Below are 26,539 nucleotides of genomic sequence, written 5' to 3' on the forward strand. Positions count from 1 at the left end.
CTCTGGCCAAAGTTCCGTGGCTCAGTGTTACCCTGGCTAATCCTGGAATCTAGGACAGACCTAGGACAGACAGCCTAGGGCAGACCTCGGCTTGGGAGGGACCTTGAGAGTGGTAACAGACCCCATTTAGTCCTGACTCCTCCTGGCAGGGATGGCTTCATTGCATTTGGAACTCTGGGAATTCATGGGGTTTCATGCATGAGCCTCTCCCGTGTCTCCATGAGTTTTGGTGTTGGAGCACGGTGCTGGATCTGAGGTTTAAATTCCCAAACTAGGACTGAACCTAACTTAATAAAATCCATCACTCTTTAATTCCACGTGGCAACCCTGGGATCAATCCAGCCTGGGGGGTGAAGGGATAGAGATCAGAACTGGAGGAAAACTTGGGAATGTTGGTGGGTGAGAGCTGGACATGGCCATCCCAGAACCCCCCAAAGCCCCGTGCTGATCCCTCAGCATGGGCAAGAGGAGAAGTGGGAATTCTGCCCCTCTTCCCTGCTCAGGTGAGATCCCACCTGCAGAGCTGCTCCAGCCCTTGGCACAGAGCAGGACATGGAGCTGCTGGAAAGAGTCCAGAGGAATCCATGGAGCTGCTGGAGGGCTGGGAGAGCTGGGAATGTTCACCTGGAGACGAGAAGGATCCAGGGAGAGCTGAGGGTACCTTAAAGGGGCTCCAGGAGAGCTGGAGAGGGACTGGGGACAAGGCATGGAGGGACAGGACACAGGGAATGGCTTCCACTGCCAGAGGGTAGGGATGGGTGGGATGTTGGGAACTGGGAATTCCTGGTGCAGGGTGGAATTCCCAGAGCAGCTGTGGCTGCCCCTGGATCCCTGGCAGTGCCCAAGGCCAGGTTGGACACTGGGGTTGGATCACCTGGGACAGTGGGAGGTGTCCCTGGGTTGGAAAAGGGGTGGGATGGGGTGGGATTTGAGGTCCCTTCCCACCCAAACCATTCCAGGATTCCATGGCTATAACTGCCCATTCTTTTCTGCTTTAGCAGAGAAATATCAATGTAAAGGCTCATTTGTGAATATTGGGAATATTGTGAATATTCCCTTCATGAGAGGGGTTTGACCCTTTATCTGCTCCACTGAGTCCTATTTGCTGAAAACCTCAACAACCTTCCTGAATTTCTTAATTTTCTCAGGATTAAATACAGCTTGCCGTGGCCGTGGCTGCAGAAATCCAGGGATTTCTGCCTGCTTTTTTGGGATTGGAGCTGAAAGTGAAACTTGTGGTGTAAATAAAGGGAAACTGCTGGATCCAAAGCCTCATTTCCATGTACTTGCTGTTTGGAGTGCTGGGATGAAAGGGACGTGTCCCAGCTTTTTATTCCATCCCACTTTGTTCCTGAAGGATGGCAGAGGGCTCCCTTTCATCTGCAGGATTATGGAAATGGCCCCACCAGCTTGGGTTGACGTCGGTGCTTTTATCTCTTGCTTCAAGTTTTGAAGGATTATCCCTGGTTCCCTTGTTTCCTGTCTCCAGATTTGATGGGAAGTGAGAGCAAAGAGCAGCTCCTTGCTGGAATTGCTCAGGAAAAAATGATGAAACCCAGGAGAGAGGAAGGGAGAGGGAATTAGGTGCCAGCTGGGTGTTGGTGATGACCCCATAGGTTCTGATTGTACCTGGGTCGCTGTTTTTGTCACATTCCCCCCCAAAAAAACCCTCGTTAAGCAGAAAACATGGCTCAATTCCCAGTTTCCCAGCTGGAATCCCAAACTGGGTATCCATCAGCTGCTGGAAGAAGAGCTGAAGGGATGTGAGCAAAGAGACCCTGACACAGCAGGCAGAGCTGACTGGATTGGGGTTTGGATTTTAAGCCATGAGCCCAATTCCTTCAATTTTAAATTACCTGGACCAGGAATTCATGTTGGCAAGGATTTGAGGAATCCAAATCAGGGAGGAATTTGAAGAGAGGGCTTGGATGGTGAATCTCTGCTCTCCTGAGGGGTTTCCTTCTGGTGACCAAGGACTGGACTGAGGGAATGGCTGGAGCTGTGTCCAGGAGGGGTGGGATGGACGGCAGGGAAAGGTTCCAGTGTTCCAGAGGGTGCTGGGCACTGCCCAGCTCCCCTGGGAATGCTGACATTCCTGAGGAATGGGATGCCCAGGGTGGGATTGCTGGGGGGTCTGGAGCTGGATCAATGATCCCTGTGGGTCCCTCCCACTCAGGATATTCCACGATTCCCAGTTCTCCCAGTGCCAGGACAGGTACAAAGGAAGCTCTTCCTAATTTTATTTTTTTTTTTTTGTTCCCGCTTCCAAATGCAGACAAAGAAAATTCCTCCTGGGTGAAGCCCAAATGAAGCAAACTCAGATTTTATGGCTGATTCTTGTACTTGCCTCTAGTGCTTTGTTTGTATTCCTTTAATATTGAAATAAGATTCCCATCTAAAGCAGAACACCTGGGAATATCTCCCTGTAATAACAAGGATGGGGATGTGATTTTGGAATGTAACGTTTTTATTGCCTTTCCCTTTTTATTACCACTTCTGCTGGCATTCTTGGCCCAGGATGTCAATCCTTCACCTTTATTCCTGGTTTGTTTCTTCTTCTTATTTTTTTTTTTTTTGGAATTGCTGCTTTTCCTGGCCTAGCAATGGATGTTTATACATTGGTTCATCATTAATACGGTTTAAAGGATGCCTTGAAGTGAAACCTGGGTCCAGCAAGGGTGGATTCCTCACCACAGGGGACACAGAATGTCATAACTCAGAGTGCGATTTATTTATATTTATATTTATATTTATATTTATATTTATATTTATATTTATATTTATATTTATATTTATATTTATATTTATATTTATATTTATATTTATATTTTCATAGTATTTATAGCATTTATAGTATTTATAAATTAATATTTTTTATATTTATATTATCAATATTATTTACGTTACTTATTTATATTTTATTTATAACTATACTTTCCAATGAATTGCTGCCCTGTCCCTTTTAACTGAGCATTTGCTCCTCTTCTATCACAAGGAAATATTTCATGGAAAAGGAGAAACAAACAAAGAGAATTAAATTTAATCACTTCTTTCGCAGATCAGCAGCATCTCCCCATCAACCTGTGCTGACTGCTCCCACTACACCTGGTCATAGGATTTTATGGGAATTTTATGGGAATTGTGGGAATGAAGTGAACTGCAGGTTGTACATCCCAGAGAGGGAAAACATCTTCCCTCTGTGCGGGGCTCTTCAGTCTCTCCATGTCCCAAGGGAGGTGCCTCTGGATTCAAACTCCAGAGATTCATCCCAGCAGCCAAGTGCCCACCTCACAGGGGAGGAGGAGGATGAGAGGGAGGGATGGGGATGAGGAAGGGGGGAGGGCTGAGTGGCAGGGTCTGACTTGAGGAGAACAGGCTTCCCATGCCAAAGAAGTTCTTTACTAATTCCTTTTTCCAAGATTTCCAGTCCAGTGTGCTGGCACCTGTCCCACATATGGCATGTTCTGTCCCAAAAGTGGCTGCAGGGCTGTCCATCCATCCATCCATCATCCATCCATCCATCCATCCATCCATCCATCCATCCATCCATCCATCATCCATCCATCCATCCATCATCCATCATCCATCATCCATCCATCCATCCATCCATCCATCATCCATCCATCCATCCATCATCCATCCATCCATCCATCATCCATCCATCCATCCATCCATCCATCCATCCATCATCCATCCATCATCCATCCATCCATCCATCCATCCATCCATCATCCATCCATCCATCCATCATCCATCCATCCATCCATCCATCCATCATCCATCCATCCATCCATCATCCATCCATCCATCCATCCATCATCCATCATCCATCATCCATCCATCATCCATCATCCATCATCCATCCATCCATCCAACATCCATCATCCATCCATCCATCCATCCATCCATCCATCTTCCATCCATCCATCCATCCATCATCCATCCATCATCCATCCATCATCCATCCATCCATCCATCCATCCATCCATCATCCATCCATCCATCCATCCATCCATCCATCCATCATCCATCCATCATCCATCCATCATCCATCCATCCATCATCCATCATCCATCCACCCATCCATCCATCCATCCATCCATCATCCATCCATCCATCCATCCATCCATCATCCATCCATCCATCATCCATCCATCCATCCATCCATCCATCATCCATCCATCCATCCATCCATCATCCATCCATCCATCCATCATCCATCCATCCATCCATCCATCCATCATCCATCATCCATCATCCATCCATCATCCATCATCCATCCATCCATCCAACATCCATCATCCATCCATCCATCCATCCATCCATCATCCATCTTCCATCCATCCATCCATCCATCCATCCATCCATCCATCATCCATCCATCCATCATCCATCCATCCATCCATCCATCCATCCATCCATCATCCATCCATCCATCCATCCATCATCCATCCATCCATCCATCCATCCATCCATCATCCATCCATCCATCATCCATCCATCCATCCATCCATCCATCCATCATCCATCCATCCATCCATCCATCATCCATCCATCCATCCATCCATCATCCATCCATCCATCCATCCATCATCCATCCACCCATCCATCCATCCATCATCCATCCACCCATCCATCCACCCATCCATCCATCCATCCATCCATCATCCATCCATCCATCCATCCATCCATCATCCATCCATCCATCATCCATCCATCCATCCATCCATCCATCATCCATCCATCCATCCATCCATCATCCATCCATCATCCATCCATCATCCATCCATCCATCCATCATCCATCATCCATCCAACATCCATCATCCATCCATCCATCCATCCATCCATCCATCCATCCATCCATCCATCATCCATCTTCCATCCATCCATCCATCCATCCATCATCCATCCATCCATCATCCATCCATCCATCCATCCATCCATCCATCATCCATCCATCCATCATCCATCCATCCATCCATCCATCCATCCATCCATCATCCATCCATCCATCCATCCATCATCCATCCATCCATCCATCCATCCATCCATCATCCATCCATCCATCATCCATCATCCATCATCCATCATCCATTCATCCATCCATCATCCATCCATCCATCCATCCATCATCCATCCATCATCCATCATCCATCCATCCATCCATCCACCCATCCATCCATCCATCCACCCATCCATCCATCCATCATCCATCCATCCATCCATCCATCCATCATCCATCCATCCATCCACCCATCCATCCATCCATCCATCATCCATCATCCATCATCCATCCATCATCCATCATCCATCCATCCATCATCCATCATCCATCATCCATCCACCCATCCATCCATCCATCCATCATCCATCCATCCATCCATCCATCCATCATCCATCCACTCATCCATCCATCCATCATCCATCCATCCACCATCCATCCATCCATCCATCCATCCATCCATCATCCATCCATCCATCCATCCATCCATCCAACATCCATCCATCCATCCATCATCCATCATCCATCCATCATCCATCATCCATCCATCCATCCAACATCCATCCACCCATCCATCCATCCATCATCCATCCACCCATCCATCTATCCATCATCCATCCATCCACCATCCATCCATCCATCCATCCATCCATCCATCATCCATCCACCCATCCATCCATCCATCATCCATCCATCCACCATCCATCCATCCATCCATCATCCATCATCCATCCACCCATCCATCCATCCACCCATCCATCCATCCATCATCCATCCACCCATCCATCTATCCATCATCCATCCATCCACCATCCATCCATCCATCCATCCATCCATCCATCATCCATCCACCCATCCATCCATCCATCATCCATCCATCCATCCATCCATCCATCATCCATCCATCCATCCATCCATCATCCATCCACCCATCCATCCATCCATCCATCCATCCATCCATCATCCATCATCCATCCTCCATCCATCCATCATCCATCCACCCATCCATCATCCATCCATCATCCATTCATCATCCATCCATCCATCCATCCATCCATCCATCCATCATCCATCCACCCATCCATCCATCATCCATCCATCCATCCATCCATCCATCATCCATCCATCCATCCATCCATCATCCATCCACCCATCCATCCATCCATCCATCCATCCATCATCCATCATCCATCCTCCATCCATCCATCATCCATCCACCCATCCATCATCCATCCATCATCCATTCATCATCCATCCATCCATCCATCCATCCATCCATCATCCATCCATCCATCATCCATCCATCCATCCATCCATCCATCATCCATCATCCATCATCCATCATCCATCCATCCATCATCCATCCATCCTTCCCTGCTGCCATCAATCTATCAACCGTCACCTGCCTCTGCATGCCCAGGGAATGGGGCTGCCCCTGGATCCCTGGCAGTGCCCAAGGCCAGGTTGGACATTGGGGTTGGAGCACCTGGGACAGTGGGAGGTGTCCCTGCCATGGCAGGGCTGGCACTGGATAGGATTTAAATCCCAGCCATTCCCTGATTCCGTGATTCCTGCTGTTTTGCAGCATCCCCTTCCATCAAGCTCCTCGTGGACGACCCCATCGTGGTGAACCCTGGAGAAGCCATCACCTTGGTGTGTGTGACCACCGGGGGGGAGCCGGCACCCAGCCTGACGTGGGTGAGGTCTGCGGGGGTCCTGCCCGACAAGACTGTCCTCAACGGGGGCACTTTGACCATTCCCGCCATCGTCTCCGACGACTCCGGCACCTACAGCTGCATCGCCAACAACAACGTCGGCAATCCCGCCAAAAAGTCCACCAACATCATCGTAAGAGGTGAGTCCATCTGGAAAACCGTTCAATTTTCTCCTGGAAGGGAGGGAGTGGGATGGGTTTATGGTCCCTTCCACCCCAACCATTCCAGGATTCTCTGATTCCAAGGTGGGTCCTCCATCCAGTACGAGAGGAAAACGCTGGATAGCATCCTTGAAGGACACCTGGACATCAGATTGGGATGCAGGGACAACCACAAAAATGTTTTCCAGGGCTTCAGGTGAAGAGCGCTGGCAGAGTTGGGAAGGGTGTCAGGCTGTGTGAAAATCATGGAATCAGATCTGCTGAGGTTGGATAAGTCCTCCAAGACCAACCATTCCCAACACTGCCAAGGCCGCTACTGCCCCATGTCCCCAAGGGCCTCATCCACAGGGATTTAAATCCCTGTAGCACTCCTGGAACTCCATCCTGTTCCATTTATTCCCTCCTGAGCAACTTCTCCCATTCCCATCTTTTACCAGATCCCTCCTTCTTTCCCGCTGTAACAGCAGCACATTTTTAATTCCATTGGACTCTGCCTATGTGGCTTTGACCTTCTGGGAAGTGGAAACCTCATCCTTGGAGTTAATTTTTCCAAGGGGTGGGATTCCCTGCCAGTTGAAATAGAAGATAATGACCATGCTCACCAGCAGCACAAAAGCTCTTCCTGAACAAAAAATACTCCAGGGAAATCCCTTTTAAGTTCAGGATTGCTGGAAGTATCTCAGGATTATCCCCTTAAAAACTGTTTGTGGACTGTAGGCATGGCTGCTAAAAAAAAATTAAGGAATAAAAATAGAAGGAGGTAGCTTAGATTGGGAAATTATTGAACTTTTGTTGCTTTTTTAATTAAATAGAAATCCTGGAATTTTGTTCTCTACACCTGCTTTCCTTCTGCTATCCTGTTCTTTATCCCAGTGTTTTTTTGGTTTTTTTTAAGGAATTTCTCTTGGGGTTTAGAGGAGTGAAGGATAAAATTAAATAAAATTAAGGCTAGTTGGACATCAGCACCTGTGGAATGTCCCCAGATTCCATCAATTGGAATGTGAGCAGGGTCCCCAGGAGCTGCTGAGCACCAGAGCATGGGAAAGGCTCTGGAATTTTATCCCAGAGGTGGAACTGGGGTTTGGTGGCAGCAGTGACAGTCACTCCTGGCAGGAGGGTGGGCAATGGCACATCTGGACTTGTGGTCACTGCCTGAAATCTTCTGGGATTGGATGGGAATGTGAAAATCCTAAAATGACTGTTTTACCATGGAATTGGCAGAATGGGTGCTTTTTTCCCATCCTATTTATTTTTCCTTTGTATTCTGGGAAAAGCTCCCAGCAAGTGGGAGAATGAAATAAATTTAGGGATGGGATTCTGGCACATGTGGAATCATCTGGGGTTGGTTGGGAATTCTAATGTCCTAAAATCTTGGGTTTTCCATGAAATTTGTACAAGGAGATTTTCCCCATCCTTCTTTTCCTCTCAGTATCCTGGGGAAATTTCCCAGGAAGCAGAGTGGGATAAATTTCAGGTTGTGGGTCAGCCATATGTGGTCACTGCCTGGAATCATCTGGAACTGGTTAGGAAATCTAAAATCCTAAAATGTTGTTTTTTTCTATGGAATTGGCAGAATGGGCTTTTTTTTCCATCCTTTTTTTTTTTTTTTTAATCTCTTTGTCTTCTAGGAAAAGCTCCCAGCAAGTGGGAGAATGGAATAAATTAAGGGATGGGGGTTTGGCACGTGTGGTTGTTGCCTGGAATCATTGGGACTAGTCGAGAATACTAAAATCCTAAAATCTTGGATTTTCCATGAAATTGGAGAAGGAGGGGTTTTTTTCCATCCATTTTTTCCTCTCTGTATCCTGGCAAAAACTCCCAGCAAGTGGGAGGATGGAATAAATTTTGGGATGTGGGTCTATGGTGGCAGTGCTGGGATAACACCTTGGCTTGATGACCTCCGAGGGCTTTAGGGCTTTTCCAGTCTTAATAATTCAGATTTTCCATCTCATTTCCTGGTTGGAATAATTCCAAAGGCCTTGGTGAATATCCACAGACATCTCCTCCCCTGAGAAATGCCCTCTGTGAAGAAATTTCAAAAGGTTTTAACCAAAAAAACCTGATCCCCTCATCCAGAATGTTCCTACAGCCATAAATTCCCAGTGCGCTCCCTAAAAGTTTACAGCTCTGGGAATGAATGTGGGGGAAAATGGAGCTTTGGAGTTGAATAAATCCATTTATTTTTATTATCTGCCACAGGCTCAGGCCTGTGAGCTCTTCCCAGACTGGAGGATCGTGGATGAGTTCATAAAAATCTCTCCTATAGAAACGGAGATGGTTTATTGATCCTTCTGCCCTTTCATTAAGACTTCCCAGAATTTTTGTGAACAGGAATTTGATTTTGAAGAGACTTTGCTGCTCTGGAGAACATCATGAGGAGCCTGTTGGGTACCAAGAAGGAATTATCAGGAAGGATTTCAGGAGCTGGGATTTATCTAATCCCTTTCCTTGTGTTCAGGCCGACACTTTTATTCCCCATTTTGTGCTGGGGATGCTGGGGACAGTGGCTGGACATGAGCCCAGGTGTGGCCAGGTGAGAAAGAGGCCGAAGGCACCTGGATTGGATCTGGAATTGTGTGGGAGCAGGAGCAGGGAAGGAATTGTCCGGATTGTCCCTGTGCTGGAACTGCTGGAGCATCTCGAGGGCTGTGTGCAGTTCTGGACCCCTCAGTTCAGGAGGGACATGGAAGGGCTGGAGAGTGTCCAGGGAAGGGAATGGAGCTGGGAAAGGGCTGGAGAATTCCTGAGGGAGCTGGGAAGGGGCTGGAGAATTCCTGAGGGAGCTGGGAAGGGGCTGGAGAATTCCTGAGGGAGCTGGGAAAGGGCTGGAGAAATCCTGAGGGAGCTGGGAAGGGGCTGAGCCTGGAGAAAAGGAGGCTCAGGGGGGACCTTGTGGCTCTGCACAACTCCCTGACAGGAGGGGACAGCTGGGGGGATTTGGGATTTGGGATCTGCTGCAGGGAACAGGGACAGGAGCAGAGGGAACGGCCTCAGGCTGGGCCAGGGCAGGCTCAGGGTGGCCAGAGCAGGAATTTCTCCATGGAAAGGGTGCTCAGGGATTGGAAGTGCCCAGGGAGGTTTGGAGTGCCCATCCCTGGAGGTGTCCCAGGAATTCCTGGAGCTGGCACTCAGAGCTCTGGGACAAGGTGGGCACTGGGCACAGCTGGGATTCGGTGACCTTGGAGCTCTTTTCCAACCTCACTGCTCCCAGAATTCCACTGGATAAAAGGATAAAGGTTATTCTTACCCTCGATTGGCAGAAGTTATTAATTACTGATGCTGATTATTGGTTTGTGCTGTACTTCAATACCAGTTTAAATCCTGGCTGATAACACACAACAAGGTCTGGGTACTTTCACGAACATTTTCTTTTTGGCGGAGATAAAGTTGCATTTTTCCAAGTTTTTTTTCCTCTTGGAGGGGGAGGAAGCCAAGAGGAGAAGGATGAGTTCACAGTGGTTCCCCCTGATGCTCCCAAGGTGCTTTGCTGCCCATGAAATATATTTTAAGACACTTTTCCTTCTGCATCAAGCAGCTGGGATTGGGATTTTTAGGTCTCTGCCCAGTCTGACAAATAATTTTGGGAATTTTATAGGATCCTGATGTCGTTTTGAGGTATTTAAGAGTAGGAGGAAAAGTGTTGGAGGGACGAAATCCAAGCTCTAAGAAAATCCTGAGCTCCAACAAAGCTTCTGAGCCACCCCAAAAGCAGGAATAGGGATAATCCAGTGTTGAAACATTGGGAATGGGGGATTTATCTGGAACTGGGAGAATGGCTTCATGTGCAGAGTTTCATGTGCAGAGAAAAGAGGGAAGATTTCCAAAGGATCAAACTGGGCCAGGAAAACTCAGCAAGGCTTTTTTTTTTTTTTTTTTTTTTTTGGAGGGGGTGGGTACAGCTTTGGCACAAGAATTAAACCTTGTAAAGGATCTGGAGAACATCCAGCTGCAACATTCCAAGGATTTAAAATTTGTTTGGCAAGGGCACAGCCTGCTGGGGGTCATGGCAGCTTCTCTGAAGGGTTTCATTTATATCCCAATCCTTGTCTGGCTTGGCACAAGATTCCTGAATTCCCATTTTCTTGTGGGATGGGGCAGCCCTGATCCACTGCTTTGGCCACAAATCCATGAATCCATGTCTTGGCAAGATGGGATTTTGGAGTTTAGGAAATATTTTGCCTTTTTTTCCCCTTTTTCTTCTGCTTGGGGTTTCAAAAGAGACCAAATTCCAGCTGCTAAGTTGTCCCTGTTTCTTCTTGGTCAAATTCCTGCAGTTTTTGGAATTTCACCCTCAGGGAAATACATTGGGATCTCATCCATGATCCATCATCTGTATCCTCTTAAAATCAGGGAGGAAACATTTTTCCATCAGGAAAAATGGAAGGGCACAGCAATTTCTGTCTCTAAATCCTGGGACACCACTGGGACAGCTCCTGGTATTCCCTGGGAGCTGCGTGTGGAAGGTTTTGAAATTTCCTTTCCTGGAGATCTTCAGGCCTTGGAAAACCAGGTGTGAGATGGAGATCAGGGCAGGAACCTCCTGAGCTCAATCCCACCTGGATATTTCTCAGAATTATGGAATGGTTTGTTCTGATAGAGATCTTAGAGTTCATCTATTCCCAACCCCCACTGTTGTTTCTCCACCGATTTCCGTGGAATCTTCCCTCTAAAAGCTGCTAAAGGAGGAACCACGCTGAGTTTCTCCCCCTTTGATCTCGCCTTCATCTCTTTAATGGATCAGATTTGGAGCAAGTTGTAAACTGAAATGTTCATCATTCAAAGGAATCCAAACCTTCCCCTCCTTCAAAAGAGCAGATCCGAAGGAGCCGGGAGCTAATTAAGCTGAGCACACGGAAAAACAGGAATAAAAAAAATCCTTTTCTTTGCAAAATTAGCAGTGGTTTCTAAAAGTAGAGACAAAACCTGAAGTCTCTCCGTGGGATTTGCATTTAAATTGGAAATGGGAATGCATCTGGCCTTGGAAGTGCCAAATAATTACTTGATATTTAAAAGTTTGGAGATGCTTTAGGAGAAGACGTTTGACATCTTAATTGTTCGGAGAGCTGCTGGAAGTTCAGGATTTCAGAAACTTCCATCTCAAACTGTGTTGACAGGAGCAGAACAAGCTGGTGCTGAAATGTTGGGAGCGTGAGGTTTTTTTTAGCAGGAATTTGCTTCAGTCCTGTCTTGGAATGCTGAGGGAGCACTTGGGAAGAGGCATTTTCTCAGTTATCTCCAAGTCTTCTCCTCGTGGGTTGGGAAGTGCTGGAAGAGGCTGCTCAGGGGTGGGATGGAGTCACAATCCCTGGAATTGTGCCCAAAATGTGTGGATGAGAACAAGGTTCGATGGTGACCACAGGGGTGGCAGTGGTTGATGGTTGCACATGGTGATCTCAGGGGACTTTCCCAACCTGAACAATTCCATGAGTCTAAATGCCCAGTTTAAGGAATTTGAATTTTGGGAGTGGTGCAAGTTGGAGTGTCATCCCTAAAAACTCAGGCTATTTATTTCATTACTCTAATTTTTAATGGTTTTTAAATGATTTTAGATTCCCTTCCAACCCAGACTGGTCCTTATGACTGGAATTACATCCAGGTCTGGGGTTTTCAGGACATGGAAGGTCCTGAGCTGCTCTGGGGTGGAGCAGTTCCAAGAGCTGGGAATGTTCACCTGGAGAGGAGAAGGATCCAGGGAGAGCTCAGAGCCCCTTGCAGGGTCTGAAGGGGCCCCAGGAGAGCTGGAGAGGGACTGGGGACAAGGGATGGAGGGACAGGACACAGGGAATGGCTTCACATGGACAGAGGGCAGGGATGGATGGGATACTGGGAATTGGGAATTCCTGGCACAGGGTGGAATTCCCAGATTTGCTGTGGCTGCCCCTGGATCCCTGGCAGTGCCCAAGGCCAGGTTGGACATTGGGCTTGGAGCACCTGGGACAGTGGGAGGTGTCAGTGGGATGGGATGGGATGGGATGGGATGGGATGGGATGGGATGGGATGGGATGGGATGGGATGGGATGGGATGGGATGGCACTGGGTGGGATTTATGGACTCTTCCCACCCAAACCATTCTGGAATTCTGTGCTACACTTGGATTTTGCAGAGCTGATATCCACAAACTCTGTTATTTGGGGTGTGGTTTTGCTTTTCTATTCATAATTAAGTTTTACAATTAAGCCAGAAATCTGTAATTTCCTCTCTGTTATTTTCCTCTCCAATATTTTCCTGGTCCACGACAGCAAAAGCAAATTTTTGGCAACAACAAATCCGAGTTTTTCCCCTTCTTTATCCACAGAACAATGTCAAAATGTATTTTCATGTAAAGAATGAAGTTTAATGGCCACACTGGGATAATCACCAGTGAAAAAGATCTTTTGGACAGTTGTTAAATTGTTTGGATAATTGAGTTTAAGGGAATCCTGGACAATGTCAAAGACAGACCCAACTGTGTTGCCCACAGCCAAAATAAACAAAAATTTGGTGTCTCTTTGGAGCTTGAGATAAAAACTTGGATTTTCCTTCTCGCGATTTGATAGCAGTAGAGAAATTATTGCTGAGACAGCAGGGAAGGATTTCCGTGGGTTTTTATTCAGTGGGAAGAAGGGGTTTGGGCTGTAAATGGATCAGTTTGGGCTGGAATTCCAGATAAAAAGAAATATGGACTGCAGGGCTCTTCCCGTATGGGGTACTGGAGCAGATTTTGCTGTTTCATCCATTATCCCATCATTCCAGGATGACTTGGCCAGGTTGGATGGAGCTTTGTGCAACCTGAGATAGTGGAAGATGGCCCTGTTCACAGGGTTGGGACTGGACCATCCTTAAGGTCCTTCCCAACCCAATCCATCCTGGAATTCTGGGATCTTTGGCCATTTCCATGCTGTGTCTTTGTAGTGCATTGTCCCTAAAAATTAAGTGGAGAATCTTTGCCAGGATCTCAAACTCTTTTTTTCCCACATGTGAGAAGGAAACACGAAGGGATCGTGAACACCTGGACACCAGGAAAGATTTCTCCCCTCTGACCCAGGAGATGAATTCCCAGTGATTTTGGAGGATCCTGGAAGTGACTTGGGGCTGGGGCATAAAATTATTGGAATCTGGGAAATTCCCTGTTCTGGGTTGTCAGGAACAAGGGACAGGCTGGATTCTGAGCTCTCCAAACCATCAACATCTGCTCCAAGACCATGCAGGGTTCCACATGTGCTCGGGGGAAGTTCTCCTCTTGTTCCCTGTGAGGAGGTCAGAACAAAATCACTGTCAGAAAGCGAAAGGGAGCAGCAGAAATGACTCCAAACCTCCTCTGGGGAGGGCACAGAAGGTGCCTGCTCGGGCAGCCCCTGGCTGCTCGGTGAAGGTTAAAATCAGGAATTTGGAGTTTTGCTGCTCCACGACCCTGTTGTCACAGGTTAAACACGGACAGAAGCATCAGCAACCGCAAATCCGAGCATTCCCTGTGTCCTGCATCCACTTGGGAAACAGCCAGGGATCCATAATTCGAAAAATGCTGCAGAAAATGGTGCAGAACTTGGCGGATTTAGTGGTGGTGTTTGAGGCGTTGGAAATTGGTGAGGCAGGAACATTCTGAGGCATGAAAGGAAAACTTGGGGTTGATCAGGGAGGGTTTGGGAAAAAACCAGCTGAACCTGATGAATGCAAATTGGCCTTGCTTGAGATCCTGAACTGCATTTTATTACTTTGAAAATATAATTAATGAGGGAGGGCAGGGACTGTTTGTGAGGAGTTTGAGGACAAAAGTTGTTTCATCTCGGGCTGTTTGATCACATCCTCATTCTTTGGGGCCTCTTCAGAGCGAGGCTGGCACTTTGCTGACTCTCAAAGAACAGTTTCAGATTTATTTGCACGTTTGCTGCTCCTTTGGAGCTCTGTGTGCTGGTGACATTCCCAAAAATCTGCTGGGAAGGGTCTGCAGTAACATCGTCCACATATGGCTGGTTAATCAGAGAATCCTGGAATGGTTTGGGTGGGAAGTGACTTTAAAGATGATTCCGGCAGGGACACCTCCCACTGTCCCAGGCTGCTCCAACCCCAATGTCCAACCTGGCCTTGGGCACTGCCAGGGATCCAGGGGCAACCACAGCAAATCTGGGAATTCCACCCTGTGCCAGGAATTCCCAATTCCCAACATCCCATCCATCCCTGCCCTCTGTCCATGTGAAGCCATTCCCTGTGTCCTGTCCCTCCATCCCTTGTCCCCAGTCCCTCTCCAGCTCTCCTGGAGCCCCTTCAGGCTCTGAGCTCTCCCTGGATCCTTCTCCTCTCCAGGTGAACATTCCCAGCTCTCCCAGCCTGGCTCCAAGGGGTTCCAGCCCTGGAGCAGCTCTATGACCAAAAAATGATCCAACAGGGAACTTCCTCAGGTTTCTGATGTTTGATCAAAGCAACTCAGCTCCTGATCATGGGTCAGGGAATCCCAGAGTGGTTTGGGATTCAATCCCATCCAATTCAACCCATTCCATGGGAGACACCTCCCACTGTCCCAGGTGCTCCAAGCCCAATGTCCAACCTGACCTTGGGCACTGCCAGGGATCCAGGGGCAGCCACAGCTGCTCTGGGAATCCCATCCCATCCCATCCCATCCCATCCCATCCCATCCCATCCCATCCCATCCCATCCCATCCCATCCCATCCCATCCCATCCCATCCCATCCCATCCCATCCCATCCCATCCCATCCCATCCCATCCCATTCCTATGTAAAACCCCCTAAACATTTGATTTCTCTTTTATTTCTGTGTCTCACCCCATGGTAACTTCTCAGCAATGCCTAAAATGTAGCTGATAACACAGAGACAAAGCCACTGCATGGCTCAATTGTCGTGACATTTTGGAATGCCCTCCTGGAAATTTCCTCCTGGAAACAGAGCTCCAGGAATCTACAGATGAGGAAAATCCAAGCCACTGTTTTATGGGATTGCTGGGGAGAAAATGATATAAACCCCCCTTTTCCTTTACCTGGTGGGTTTGTATCAATCTCAGCTCAGGTTTTCCCAATGTGGTGGAAATCAGGAAGGTCTGAAGGGATTTTGGAGATCTCATCCAGAGTCATGGAATGGTTTGGCTTGGAAGAACCTTAAGGACCATCCAGTTCCAACCCCCTTCTGCTTGCAAGAAACAGCTTTGACCCAAATTTTGAGGTTCTGCCCCCTTTTCTTACCTTGGAATTGTTGCTTTTCCAGAAAGGAAAGTTGCCCTGACTTCCCTGCTAGACTTTGTTCAGTTCCAGGCAGGAGAAACTGCTGAAAATTCAAAAATAAAAATAGTTTATTGAGGTTATGAGCAACTAATTTGGGCTGAAACATCATGTTGCTCGTGCCCATCCAGTCATTTTTTGATTTTTCACTGCCTGAAATGGATCTGCATAAAATATTGAGGGCTTTTGTGTGTGTAAGCATTGTTTGTGCTGTTATTTCCACACGCAAAAAAAAATAAAAAAATCCTCAGTTCGTGCTTCGGAGTTTAATTCTGTGGCAGTTTGCAACTGGTTCATCCTCGTGATTCCAGCTTGGTAGTGCTGATTCCTGGGAATTGGCTGAGGCTTTCCCAAGGGAAGGAGAGCTGCTCAGTAAAGAGAAGAGTAAAAAATTCCATCCCGATTAAAACCATGAAAGTTCCTTAAATAAATATAAGTAAATGAATAATGTAAATAAATTAAATAATAAATGAGTAAATAAAATCAACCAGTCGGATACTTCGAGATGTGGTTAGAACGAAGGAGCAGCACCCAAAATTAAGCTTTTCTTAGAAAAAATACCAACTTTTCTATTCTCACCTTAAAAATGTTTGTCTTCCTCAATTGAAGAAGCCTCTCCTACCCCGTGGGACTGAGGGTAAATAGCTCCAATTTAGGCATTTTTTTCCCCTCCCACTTTGAAAAGACAACCAAATAAATAAATAAATAAATACATAAATTAAAGTGAATTATTTTCCGAGTTCTGGAAGGGTTAATTCTTTTCCAGGTGGTGGGAGTGCTTGTTTCAGTGTGGAATTTGCAAGTCCCAGAGAGTTCAGTTGTTCAAGGAGTTACTGAATTATCAAAATTAACTCTGAATTATCAAAATCGAGTCTGAATTATCAAAATTGAGTCCGAATTAAGAAAATAGAGTCTGAATTAGCTAAATCAAGTCTGAATTATCAAAATAAAATCTGCATTAGTAAAATCTAATCTGAACTAGCAAAACTGAGTAGGAATGATGAAAATTGAGTGAGAATTCACATTTTTACCACTTGTGGGTGAAACAGACTGAGATTTTTTTTTAGCATGTCCAAAGTATGGAATCTCTAGAACCTTCCAGGACCTAAAGGGGCTCCAGGAGAGCTGGAGAGGGACTGGGGACAAGGGATGGAGGGACAGGACACAGGGAATGGCTTCACATGGACAGAGGGCAGGGATGGATGGGATGCTGGGAATTGGGAATTCCTGGCTGGGCTGGAATTGCCAGAGCAGCTGTGGCTGTCCCTGGATCCCTGGCAATGCCCAAGGCCAGGTTGGACATTGGGGTTGGAGCACCTGGGACAGTGGGAGGTGTCCCTGCCCATGACATGAGATGGGATTTAAGGTATCTCCCAACCCAAACCATCACAGAATTCTGTGAAATGGATGCAGGACAGAGGGAATGGGGAGACGAACCCAGGGACTTGGGAAAGTTCTCAGGAGAAATTGCTGTAAATGGTGGATGTCAATATTCACTTTCATCCCTTCCACTCAGCCTGGGCATTTGTACAATTTCTAACCAATATTTTTGTTTTGGGACCATCTAGATGGAAAAAAAGAACTTGGATATGCCTACAGACATCATTTGGCACACCTCTACAGGGAAAAAAAAGGGATTTTGGACTGTGTCAGGAGAATTTTATATTCAATTCATTAAAAAATCTGTTCCCTTGGATGGTTAAATGGCTGATCCTGAAGCATTATCCCATAAATCAGGATCACCCCAACTCTTGGATTCTTGATGTCAACGGGGGTGTGGTTTTGGAGAGTTTTAGGTTCATTTAATGAAAACTGAGGTGAGAGAGATGCAGGAATACTTTGCTCTTGGAGACCGAGCATGGAATGCCAGGATAAGATATTCCTTTACGAGGAAGATGGTGGGAAATGAGGTTTTCCAGAGTTGCTGTGTCCCTGTGTAGGTTTTCCCTCAAAAAAAAAATCCCATCTGGAATGCTGAGATTTCCTTATCTCTGGTGGGAGATGGAGAATTAATTGGATTTGTACTGGAGGCTTAGACAGCCTTGGATGCAGAAGAGATTCCAGATGGATTGGAGGTGATCCCAATGTTGTATCAGTGATTTTAGGGTGATATTTCCCTTTTTCTAGTGCTCTGACAGGACAGGGATGAGGGAAAGCCTGGAATTCCCTCCAGAGATGGAAAGCAACCCCTGAAATCTCAGAAATTATTTTGGTTGGCAGAAGCTCAGCCTAATTTCAGTGCTGGGACTTCACTGTGGAGGTGACAGCGCTTCAGATCTGCGTTATCTCTGATGGAATTTAATTGAGATTTAGGTTCCTAGGAAAAATTATCCACGTGTTTAACTTGTGCTTTGTGAGGTCCAAAGGTTAGGTTTAGGGGTTCCACCAAAAAAATCCCAGAATTATTTGAGTGCGAAGAAACCTTCAAGTTCATCCTATTCCATCCCATGAGCAAGGACACCTTCCACTATCCCAGGCTTCTTCAAGCCCTGTCCAACCTTGCCTTGAGTTTTTCCAGGGATGGAACCTCCTTTGGTTCTCCAGGGAACCCCTGCCAATGTTTCATCCTAAAAATCATGAAATCAAATAAAATTTCTATCTGATATCTCATTTACTTACACACACACACACACAAAAAAAAAAAAAATAAAAAGTAAAAAGCTCAGCTCGTGTCTCGGAGTTTAATTCCATGCCACTTTCCACCTGGTTCATCCTCATGATTCCAAGTTGGTGTCGTGCAGATTCCTGGCAATAAAATCAAATCTGACAGCTGCAACCCTATTAAAAATCATATTTAGGCCTCCAACAAAGCCAAATTTCTACTTTATTATGGAATACTGTTGGGTTTTTTTGTGTTTCAGCCTTAAAAAAAGGACGCTTTTGGATCACCCCTGACCCGTACCACAAAGATGACAACATCCAGATCGGGCGGGAGGTGAAGATCTCGTGCCAGGTGGAAGCCATCCCCTCGGAGGAGCTCACCTTCAGCTGGTTCAAGAACGGGCGGCCCCTGCGCAGCTCGGAGAGGATGGTGATCACCCAGACCGACCCCGACGTGTCCCCCGGCACCACCAACCTGGACATCATCGACCTCAAGTTCACGGATTTCGGGACCTACACGTGCGTGGCGTCCCTCAAGGGAGGTGGCATCTCGGATATCAGCATCGATGTCAACATCTCCAGCAGCACGGGTGAGGAGAAATCCCTCGGGATGGGTTCTGGGTGGGTGGGCACTGCTCTCCCTGTGGGGGGGGAGGTTGTGGGGAGATTTCCCAGCATATTCCAGGGGCTCCTGGAGAGCTGGAGAGGGAATGTTCATCAGGAAATTGTGACAGGGCACAGGAGATGGGTTCAGAATGAAAGAGGGGAAATTTAGGTGGGATGTGGGGGAGGAATTCCTGGCTGGGAAGGTGAAAAGGGGCTGGGCTGGAATTCCCAGAGCAGCTGTGGCTGCCCCTGGATCCCTGGCAGTGCCCAAGGCCAGGTTGGACATTGGGGTTGGAGCACCTGGGACAGTGGGAGGTGTCCCTGCCATGGAATGGGTGGAACTGGATGGGATTGAAACACAAACCCCTCTGGGATTCCCTGACCCATGATCAGGAGCTGAGTTGCTTTGATCAAGCATCAGAAACCTGAGGAAGTTCCCTGTTGGATCATTTTTGATCATGGAGCTGCTCCAGGGGTGGAGCTGCTCTGGAGCCAGGCTGGGAGAGCTGGGAATGTTCACCTGGAAAGGAGAAGGATCCAGGGAGAGCTCAGAGCCTGAAGGGGCTCCAGGAGAGCTGGAGAGGGACTGGGGACAAGGGATGGAGGGACAGGACACAGGGAATGGCTTCACATGGACAGAGGGCAGGGATGGATGGGATGCTGGGAATTGGGAATTCCTGGCACAGGGTGGAATTCCCAGATTTGCTGTGGCTGCCCCTGGATCCCTGGCAGTGCCCAAGGCCAGGTTGGACATTGGGCTTGGAGCAGCCTGGGACAGTGGGAGGTGTCCCTGCCATGGAATGGGTGGCACTGGATGGGATTTAATGTCTCTTACATCCCAACCCATTCCATGATTACATGACTTTACTGTCAGGAAAAGAACTGGGAGGATCCTTAGAGGAGAAAAGCCGACTTTGGAATGATGGATGAGCATTCCATGCAAACTTTGTCACCTGCCTGCCCAGGTGGAGCAAGCAGTGCTGTGTGTGCACTCATGCATCCAATATCTGCTGCATTCCCTGGAACTCTTTGGGAATCCTTGGGAAAACTGATGGGATTTCCTGGAAACATTCATTAGTTATCCTTTCCCATCAGCTCACCACAATCCCTGCAGGAAATGATGAATTCTATTACCTCTTAAATTTCCTGTCCTAGAACACTCCAGAAACTCAGGAAAGGGGGAAGAAAATGTGGAATTTGCTTTTATAGCATCCTAAAAGGAATTCTGCTCTTGGAATGACTTCATTACCCAGCCAAGTGGAAGCTGAAATAGTTGCGGTGCTTTGAAGGTCATTACTGATTCATCAAGATTCATTACTGCTCTGCTAATTAGGAACAGAAGGCCCAGGCGCAAACACATTTCCCAAATGCCAGGACTTGCAAGGATTTATTAACATCCCTCTGGATGTCTGGGATGGGGGGGAATTTTTCTCTTCCTAATGTTTTGCAGCTCCTTCTGGAATGGGGCAGGAGGGGCTGTGTCAAATCCTAAAGAAGGTGGAAATCCTGGAATTGTCCAGGAGGTTTGGAAGGGACGTGTGGCTCTGGAATCCCCTTTGTTTAGCAGGTTTTTTTTTTTTCCCCTTTGACATTTTCAGCTGGAAAAACACGGATTTATGTCCTGAGTATCTTCTATAAATGGACCTGAAGTAATCCCCTCGCTGCTCCCCCCATATCCCAATAAAATAGGTCAGTGAAGAGTGGGAATCGAGACTCAAATGTGGAATATCTGCCCTAGAAAAGCCCTGTCATCCATAAAACCCACCCTGGGTAAATGTTACTGAGAGCCAGCCTGGGTTTTTGGGGATATGTGGGATCATGCCATGGAAACCTGGAGGCAGAAGATGCTAAAAAAGCAACAAGATGTTAAAGAAGCAACAAAAAGCATCAATAAAGTGGATTTGTGGGAAGTGAAGTAAAAGAGGTGGATCAGGGGGCGTCAGCCTGTGCAAGGGATTTTTTATCTGCCTCAAATATTGGATTTAAGCAGGAACAACCAGCTTTGGGATGGTTTGCTCTGTCCAGGACTCTGTTTTTATTCCCAAAAATCAGCATTTTTCCCTTCTGGCTCATTCCCTTTCCACCTTTTCCCTGGAGACATCATTGAGCAGGGAAGTGATTTGTTATTTTTGGGGTATTTTCTTTTGTTTTCTGCTCTGAATTGCCATGGGAAGGTCAGGAGGAAGTGCTGATCCCTCTTTTCCTAAGGGAATCATTTCTCTGGCTCGTTCTCATGGGAACACAGCAACCCCTGATGTCCCACATGGAAAATCCTCAAACAAATTCCTGCCCTCAGGATGAGCCTGAGGATGTGCTGAGCTTGTACCACCTCGGGGTGGGAACATCCCAGAGCAGGACCCGGATTTTGTATGAGCACAGGGCAGCCTGGAGACCTCCAGATATCATGGAATTACAGAATCACAGAATCATAGAATCATGGAATTACAGATTCATGGAATCGTGGAATCATGGAATCACATTGAACCACAGAATAATGGAATCACGGAATCATGGAATCACGGAGTCAGAATCGTGTAATTGTGGAATCATGGAATCGTGGAATCATGGAATCACAGAATCATGGAATTGTGGAATCATGGAATTGCGGAATCGTGGAATTGTGGAATCATGGAATTGCGGAATCATGGAATCACAGAATCAGAGAATCATGGAATCATGGAATCATGGCATGGTGGAATGGTGGAATGGTGGAATGGTGGAATCACGGGATCACAGAATCGTGGAATCACAGAATCATGGAATTGTGGAATCATGGAATCATAGAGCTGTTTGGGTTGGAAGGGCCATTTTCCACTATCCCAGGTTGCTCCAACACTTCCAGGGGTAAATTTGACTTTCCATGAGTTCTGCTATATCCAGGCAGAAAAATTCTTGGAGAACTGCTCCATGTGAGGCTATGCAGTATGAAAAGGGCTTCCCTGTCAAGCTAATCAGCTCTCCATTAAATTATGAATTAATTAAAGCTCCAGGCTGCTGTTGCAGGACCTGCAGCCTTGATCTGGTGGTGCCACAGGAGTCCTCTGGTCATCCTGTTCCTGCTTTGATGAGACATAAAAGAGGCCTTGATTCCAGCTCGAAATGTTTATTGGAATCACAGCCGTTGCATAACGAGGATGTGGGGTTTGGGAGGCAATTAGTGGCTAATTAAGATATTTGTAAACCTTAAATCACCATCCAGAGCGGATCGTGGACTGCAGCCTCAGGAAACAGAGGCCTGTGGTTCTTGCAGCAAATGGATGGGTTTGGTGAGCAGCTATCCTTGGAATTTAACTTGGGATAAACAGAAAAACGCCGTATTTTGTTAAAGATCTTTGTATTTTATAGTTCTGCCTTCGTGCTCAATGCACAGGGTTTGTTAATTCCATCCTTGGGAGCCCCTTGCTGTCCTGCTCTTGGGAATTCTGATTTCTCGGGGGTAAATCCACCCTGTGTGGATTGATTCCAGCAGGATTTCTGGGAGCTGACACCCTGTGTGTGGCAGGGGGCTGTGGATGGATTCCTCATCCTGTGCTTCTCCTCATCCGTGGATGCTCCTCAGCACAGCTCCTGCAAAAGCGCTGGAATTAATTTCCCTAATTTGCTGCTGGCTCTGCATGTTCTGGGTTTTAAATGTTCCTGTTTCCTCTGGTTGCAGAGCAAGGTGGTGGTTTAGGGCTTCAGTGCTGTGTTCCAAGCACTGATCCTGGAATAATTTCCCTGCCTGAGCAGAATTTTTGTCCAAAAGTCAGGATCATCCCAACCCTCAGGATTGGACCCTTTGTCCAAAGCCTCACCGTCACTTCAGCGTGAGAGGAAACAGCCTCAGAGGTGGTTTAAACTGGAATTTAAGGGGAAATTCCTTCGCAGAAAGGATGGAAAAGGGTGTCCAGGGGAGTCCCCTTCCCTGGAAATGTTCTACAGAAGTGGGCATGTGGCCCTGGGGGCCATGGGGTGGTGGTGACCACGGCTGATGGTTGGACTTGGTGACCTTGGGGGGCTTTTCCAGTTTAAAGGATTCTGTGATTCCATAAAATCCATGGTGGATATCGTGGCCTGGTGTGCAGTTAGGAGTGGCTTATGCCCCAGAAAATACGGAATTTCCTCTTTGGAATTGGGACTTGCCTGCGGGGACATAGGAAGAGGAATGATGGGAAAGCACCTGTAAAATCCAGCCAGGAATTCCTGACAGGCTGCTCCATCTCCCTTCCACACCAGTGCCTTGAGGAACCCTCTTCCATGGGGATGAAAGGCCATGGAAAGGGTAAAGGGAATTCTCCAAAATGTTCTTGGCTTCAGCTGCTTTTCCAACCATTTTCCTGGATCAGCAAACGTCCCCCGGGCTCTTCTCTCACCTCTGGGTCCCTTCCAGCAGCAGCTCCTTGGTGTTCCCCAACGTTTCACCCAAAAAACTCAGAGCAGCTGAGCAATTCCAGCCTCTGTTTACAGACAGGAGCAGCACAATTATCCTTCAGGAATAATTATCCCTCTCTGCCCTTCCTGGGTGGAATGATCTTGCTCAAATTTATTTTGTGCCCTGGCTCAGCCCTGTCTTAACTCCAGCATCACGTCAGGGCATGAATCATGAGCTGGGCCCAAACTGCAGCTCTCAGGCAGAGCATGATTAATCCTGGCCACTCAGCCCTTCAAATTCATAAATATTACAGAAGTAGGACACACAAATAACTCCATTCTCCCTTCCAGCAGGCACAGCGTGGATTCCTCAATATTCCTGAGCCAGGCTGGGTTCGAATTCCTTGGATAATGTGAATTCCAACAGCTCCTTGTGGAGATTCTCTCTGGCTTATCTCCAGTTTGGATGATTTCTTGATGTGCTGCTCAAACACTCCTTTGCTGTGCTTGATCCTCATTATTAGGATGAGTCCATGTGGAGCAGCCTGGCCACTTTATCCCAGGATTTTTCTCTGTCCCTGTCCTGCTCCAAGGAAATGGTTTCCTGAAGGCTCCCAAGGATACAGAAGTGACAGCAGCCCCCAAAATCCCCAGGGAAGAGCTCAGCAGTTGTGAGGTCACCACTTGTAGGGGCTCCTTGTCCACCTCTGGTTGTGCTGGAATCATGGAATACTTTGGGAAGTTAAACCCATCCAGCCTCCATGGGCAGGGATGTTTTAATGGGATCAGAGCACCTCTGAAGGATTTCTCTGTCTGCAGCTTCTTGCCTGTGCCAACGGCTCCCTGGCATTTAATTAATCTGTCTATCCATTAATTAAGCTGGAATTTGATCCGTCAGGACTTCAGAAGGCTTGAGTAGAACTAAAAACACTCAGAATACACAAGGAATAAAGATATTAGGCTTAGGATTTTTCTTTTTTCCTTTCCCAAAAATAGCTGTCCTGTCCCTGTTCTCCTCCAGACCGTGCTGGGTCATGGATCCTCTGGAATTATGGTGGAACTGCCACAGGAGAGCAGCTGGAAGAATTCCTGCCTGGTTTTACCTTCTCCAGCAACAGAAACATCTGTCTAGGGAGCAGAAAAAAAATGAGAGGACAGGAGAGCAGGGACCTCCTGCCACCTCACCTCATGCTGGGTCAGCAGCCTGGGGAGGCTGAGCTGTCTCAGGAATTTTATTTAAAACCAGGGCTGGACAGAGATCAGCAGAACCTGCTCACCCCAGGCCACTGCCCGCTCACAGGGTGACAGCATGGCTTTAAATCCGTGCTGCTGGAGTGTCACCAAGGCTTTTTATTCTCCAGGTGTCTCCAAAGATTTTTGTTCTCCAGGTTTTGTCCTCCCAGTGTCACCAAAGCCTTTTGTTCTCCAGGTGTCACTTTTCCAGGCGTCACTTTTCCAGGTGTCACCAAAGCTTTTTGTCCTCTAAGTGTCACCAAAGCCTTTTGTTTACCAAGTGTCACCAAAGCCTTTTGTTCTCCATGTTTAGTTCTCCAAGTTTTGTTCTCCAAGTGCCACCAAAGCCTTTTGTTCTCCATGTGTCACTTTTCCAGGTGTCACCAAAGCTTTTTCTTCTCCCCCTGTCACCCTCCACTTCAGGAAACTGCTGAGAGTGAATTTATTTTAAAGCCACTTCATGTAGGCATAAGGGAAGATCTGTTGTCTCCAGTTAGGATCAGGAAAAATCCTGGATTTGTCCTTTTCCGGCCTGTGCAGTGGATCCTCTCCCGGCTGGGCAGGAATAAGGGAACATTTCTTGTTTCAATTTAGGATTTAGGTAACTTTTCATTCTGCAAAGCAGGGCCAGAGCTGCCTTTTCCTTGGAGCAGCCTCTGGAGCTGCAGGAACCTTGGGATGCCTTGGGAAGAGGCTGAGCCCTGCAAGGTTCTCCCTGTGCCACAGCAGCGCCTGCTGGCACAGCTGGTGACTCCTTGGCACAGTTGGTGACTCCTTGGCACAGCTGGTGGCACCTTGGCACAGCTGGTGACACCCTGGCACTGCTGGTGACTCCTTGGCACAGCTGGTGACAGCCTGGCACTGCTGGTGACATTTTGTCACAGATGGCGACACTTTGGCACAGCTGGTGACACTTTGACACTGCTGGTGACACCCTGGCACATCTGGTGACATTTTGGCACAGATGGTGACACCCTGGCACTGCTGGTGACATCCTCCCCTCCTGCCTGGCATCCCTCCCTGCCCGTCCCACTGGCAGCCTCTTGGCTGCCACATCCATGGCTCATCCCTGCTCCTTTCCTCGTGGATTTGAGCCTCTGGACCCACTTTTGCCTGCTCATCTTTGCACAAGTGGTGGGAAGAGGGGAAACGGCCTCAAGTTGTGCCAGGAGGGGTTGGGTTGGATATCAGGGAGAATTCCTGCCTGGAAAGGGTTGTCCAGGTCAGGGCAGGGCAGGGGTGGAGTCTCCATCCTTGGAGAGATTTAAAATCCCTCTGGATGTGGCACTCGGGGACATCCCAGTGGTGGCCATGGAGCAGCTGGACTCAGTGTGGGTTTTTCAACCTGAACAATTCCATATTCCCTGTTTCTAACCTTGCTCACCCAGGCTCACCATTCCCTGCTCCTGTGGGGTCTCCCTCTATCTTTGGGAAGAAAACCATCCCGTTTTTATTTTCTCCTCAATCCCTTTGAGCTGGATTGCTCATGGAGACAAATCCCGTGTGCCCAGGCTGCCAGTGCCTGCTGTGTCACCGTTCCCCAAAACTTGGGATTTATTTTCTCAGCCTGTTGCTAATTCCAGCTACATGTGCCAGCAGAACAGACAGCTCAGAGATAATTAAATACCTGTGAGGTTGTGACAATAAATAGCTGAAAAGGGG

General features: G+C 47.5%; 1 protein-coding gene across 1 annotated transcript in view; it reads left to right on the forward strand.

Moving 5' to 3' along the window:
• The window catches only part of MDGA2 (MAM domain containing glycosylphosphatidylinositol anchor 2), a 296,154-nt gene that overhangs the window by 198,263 nt on the left and 71,352 nt on the right, over positions 1-26,539 (forward strand). Inside the window, exons 9-10 of the mRNA XM_062495446.1 lie at positions 6,590-6,859; positions 18,949-19,278. Coding sequence (XP_062351430.1) covers positions 6,590-6,859; positions 18,949-19,278 — 600 coding nt within the window. The remainder of the gene's footprint in view (positions 1-6,589; positions 6,860-18,948; positions 19,279-26,539) is intronic.

The sequence above is a fragment of the Cinclus cinclus genome, chromosome 6 (genome assembly GCF_963662255.1).
Source record: "Cinclus cinclus chromosome 6, bCinCin1.1, whole genome shotgun sequence".
NCBI lineage: Eukaryota > Metazoa > Chordata > Aves > Passeriformes > Cinclidae > Cinclus > Cinclus cinclus.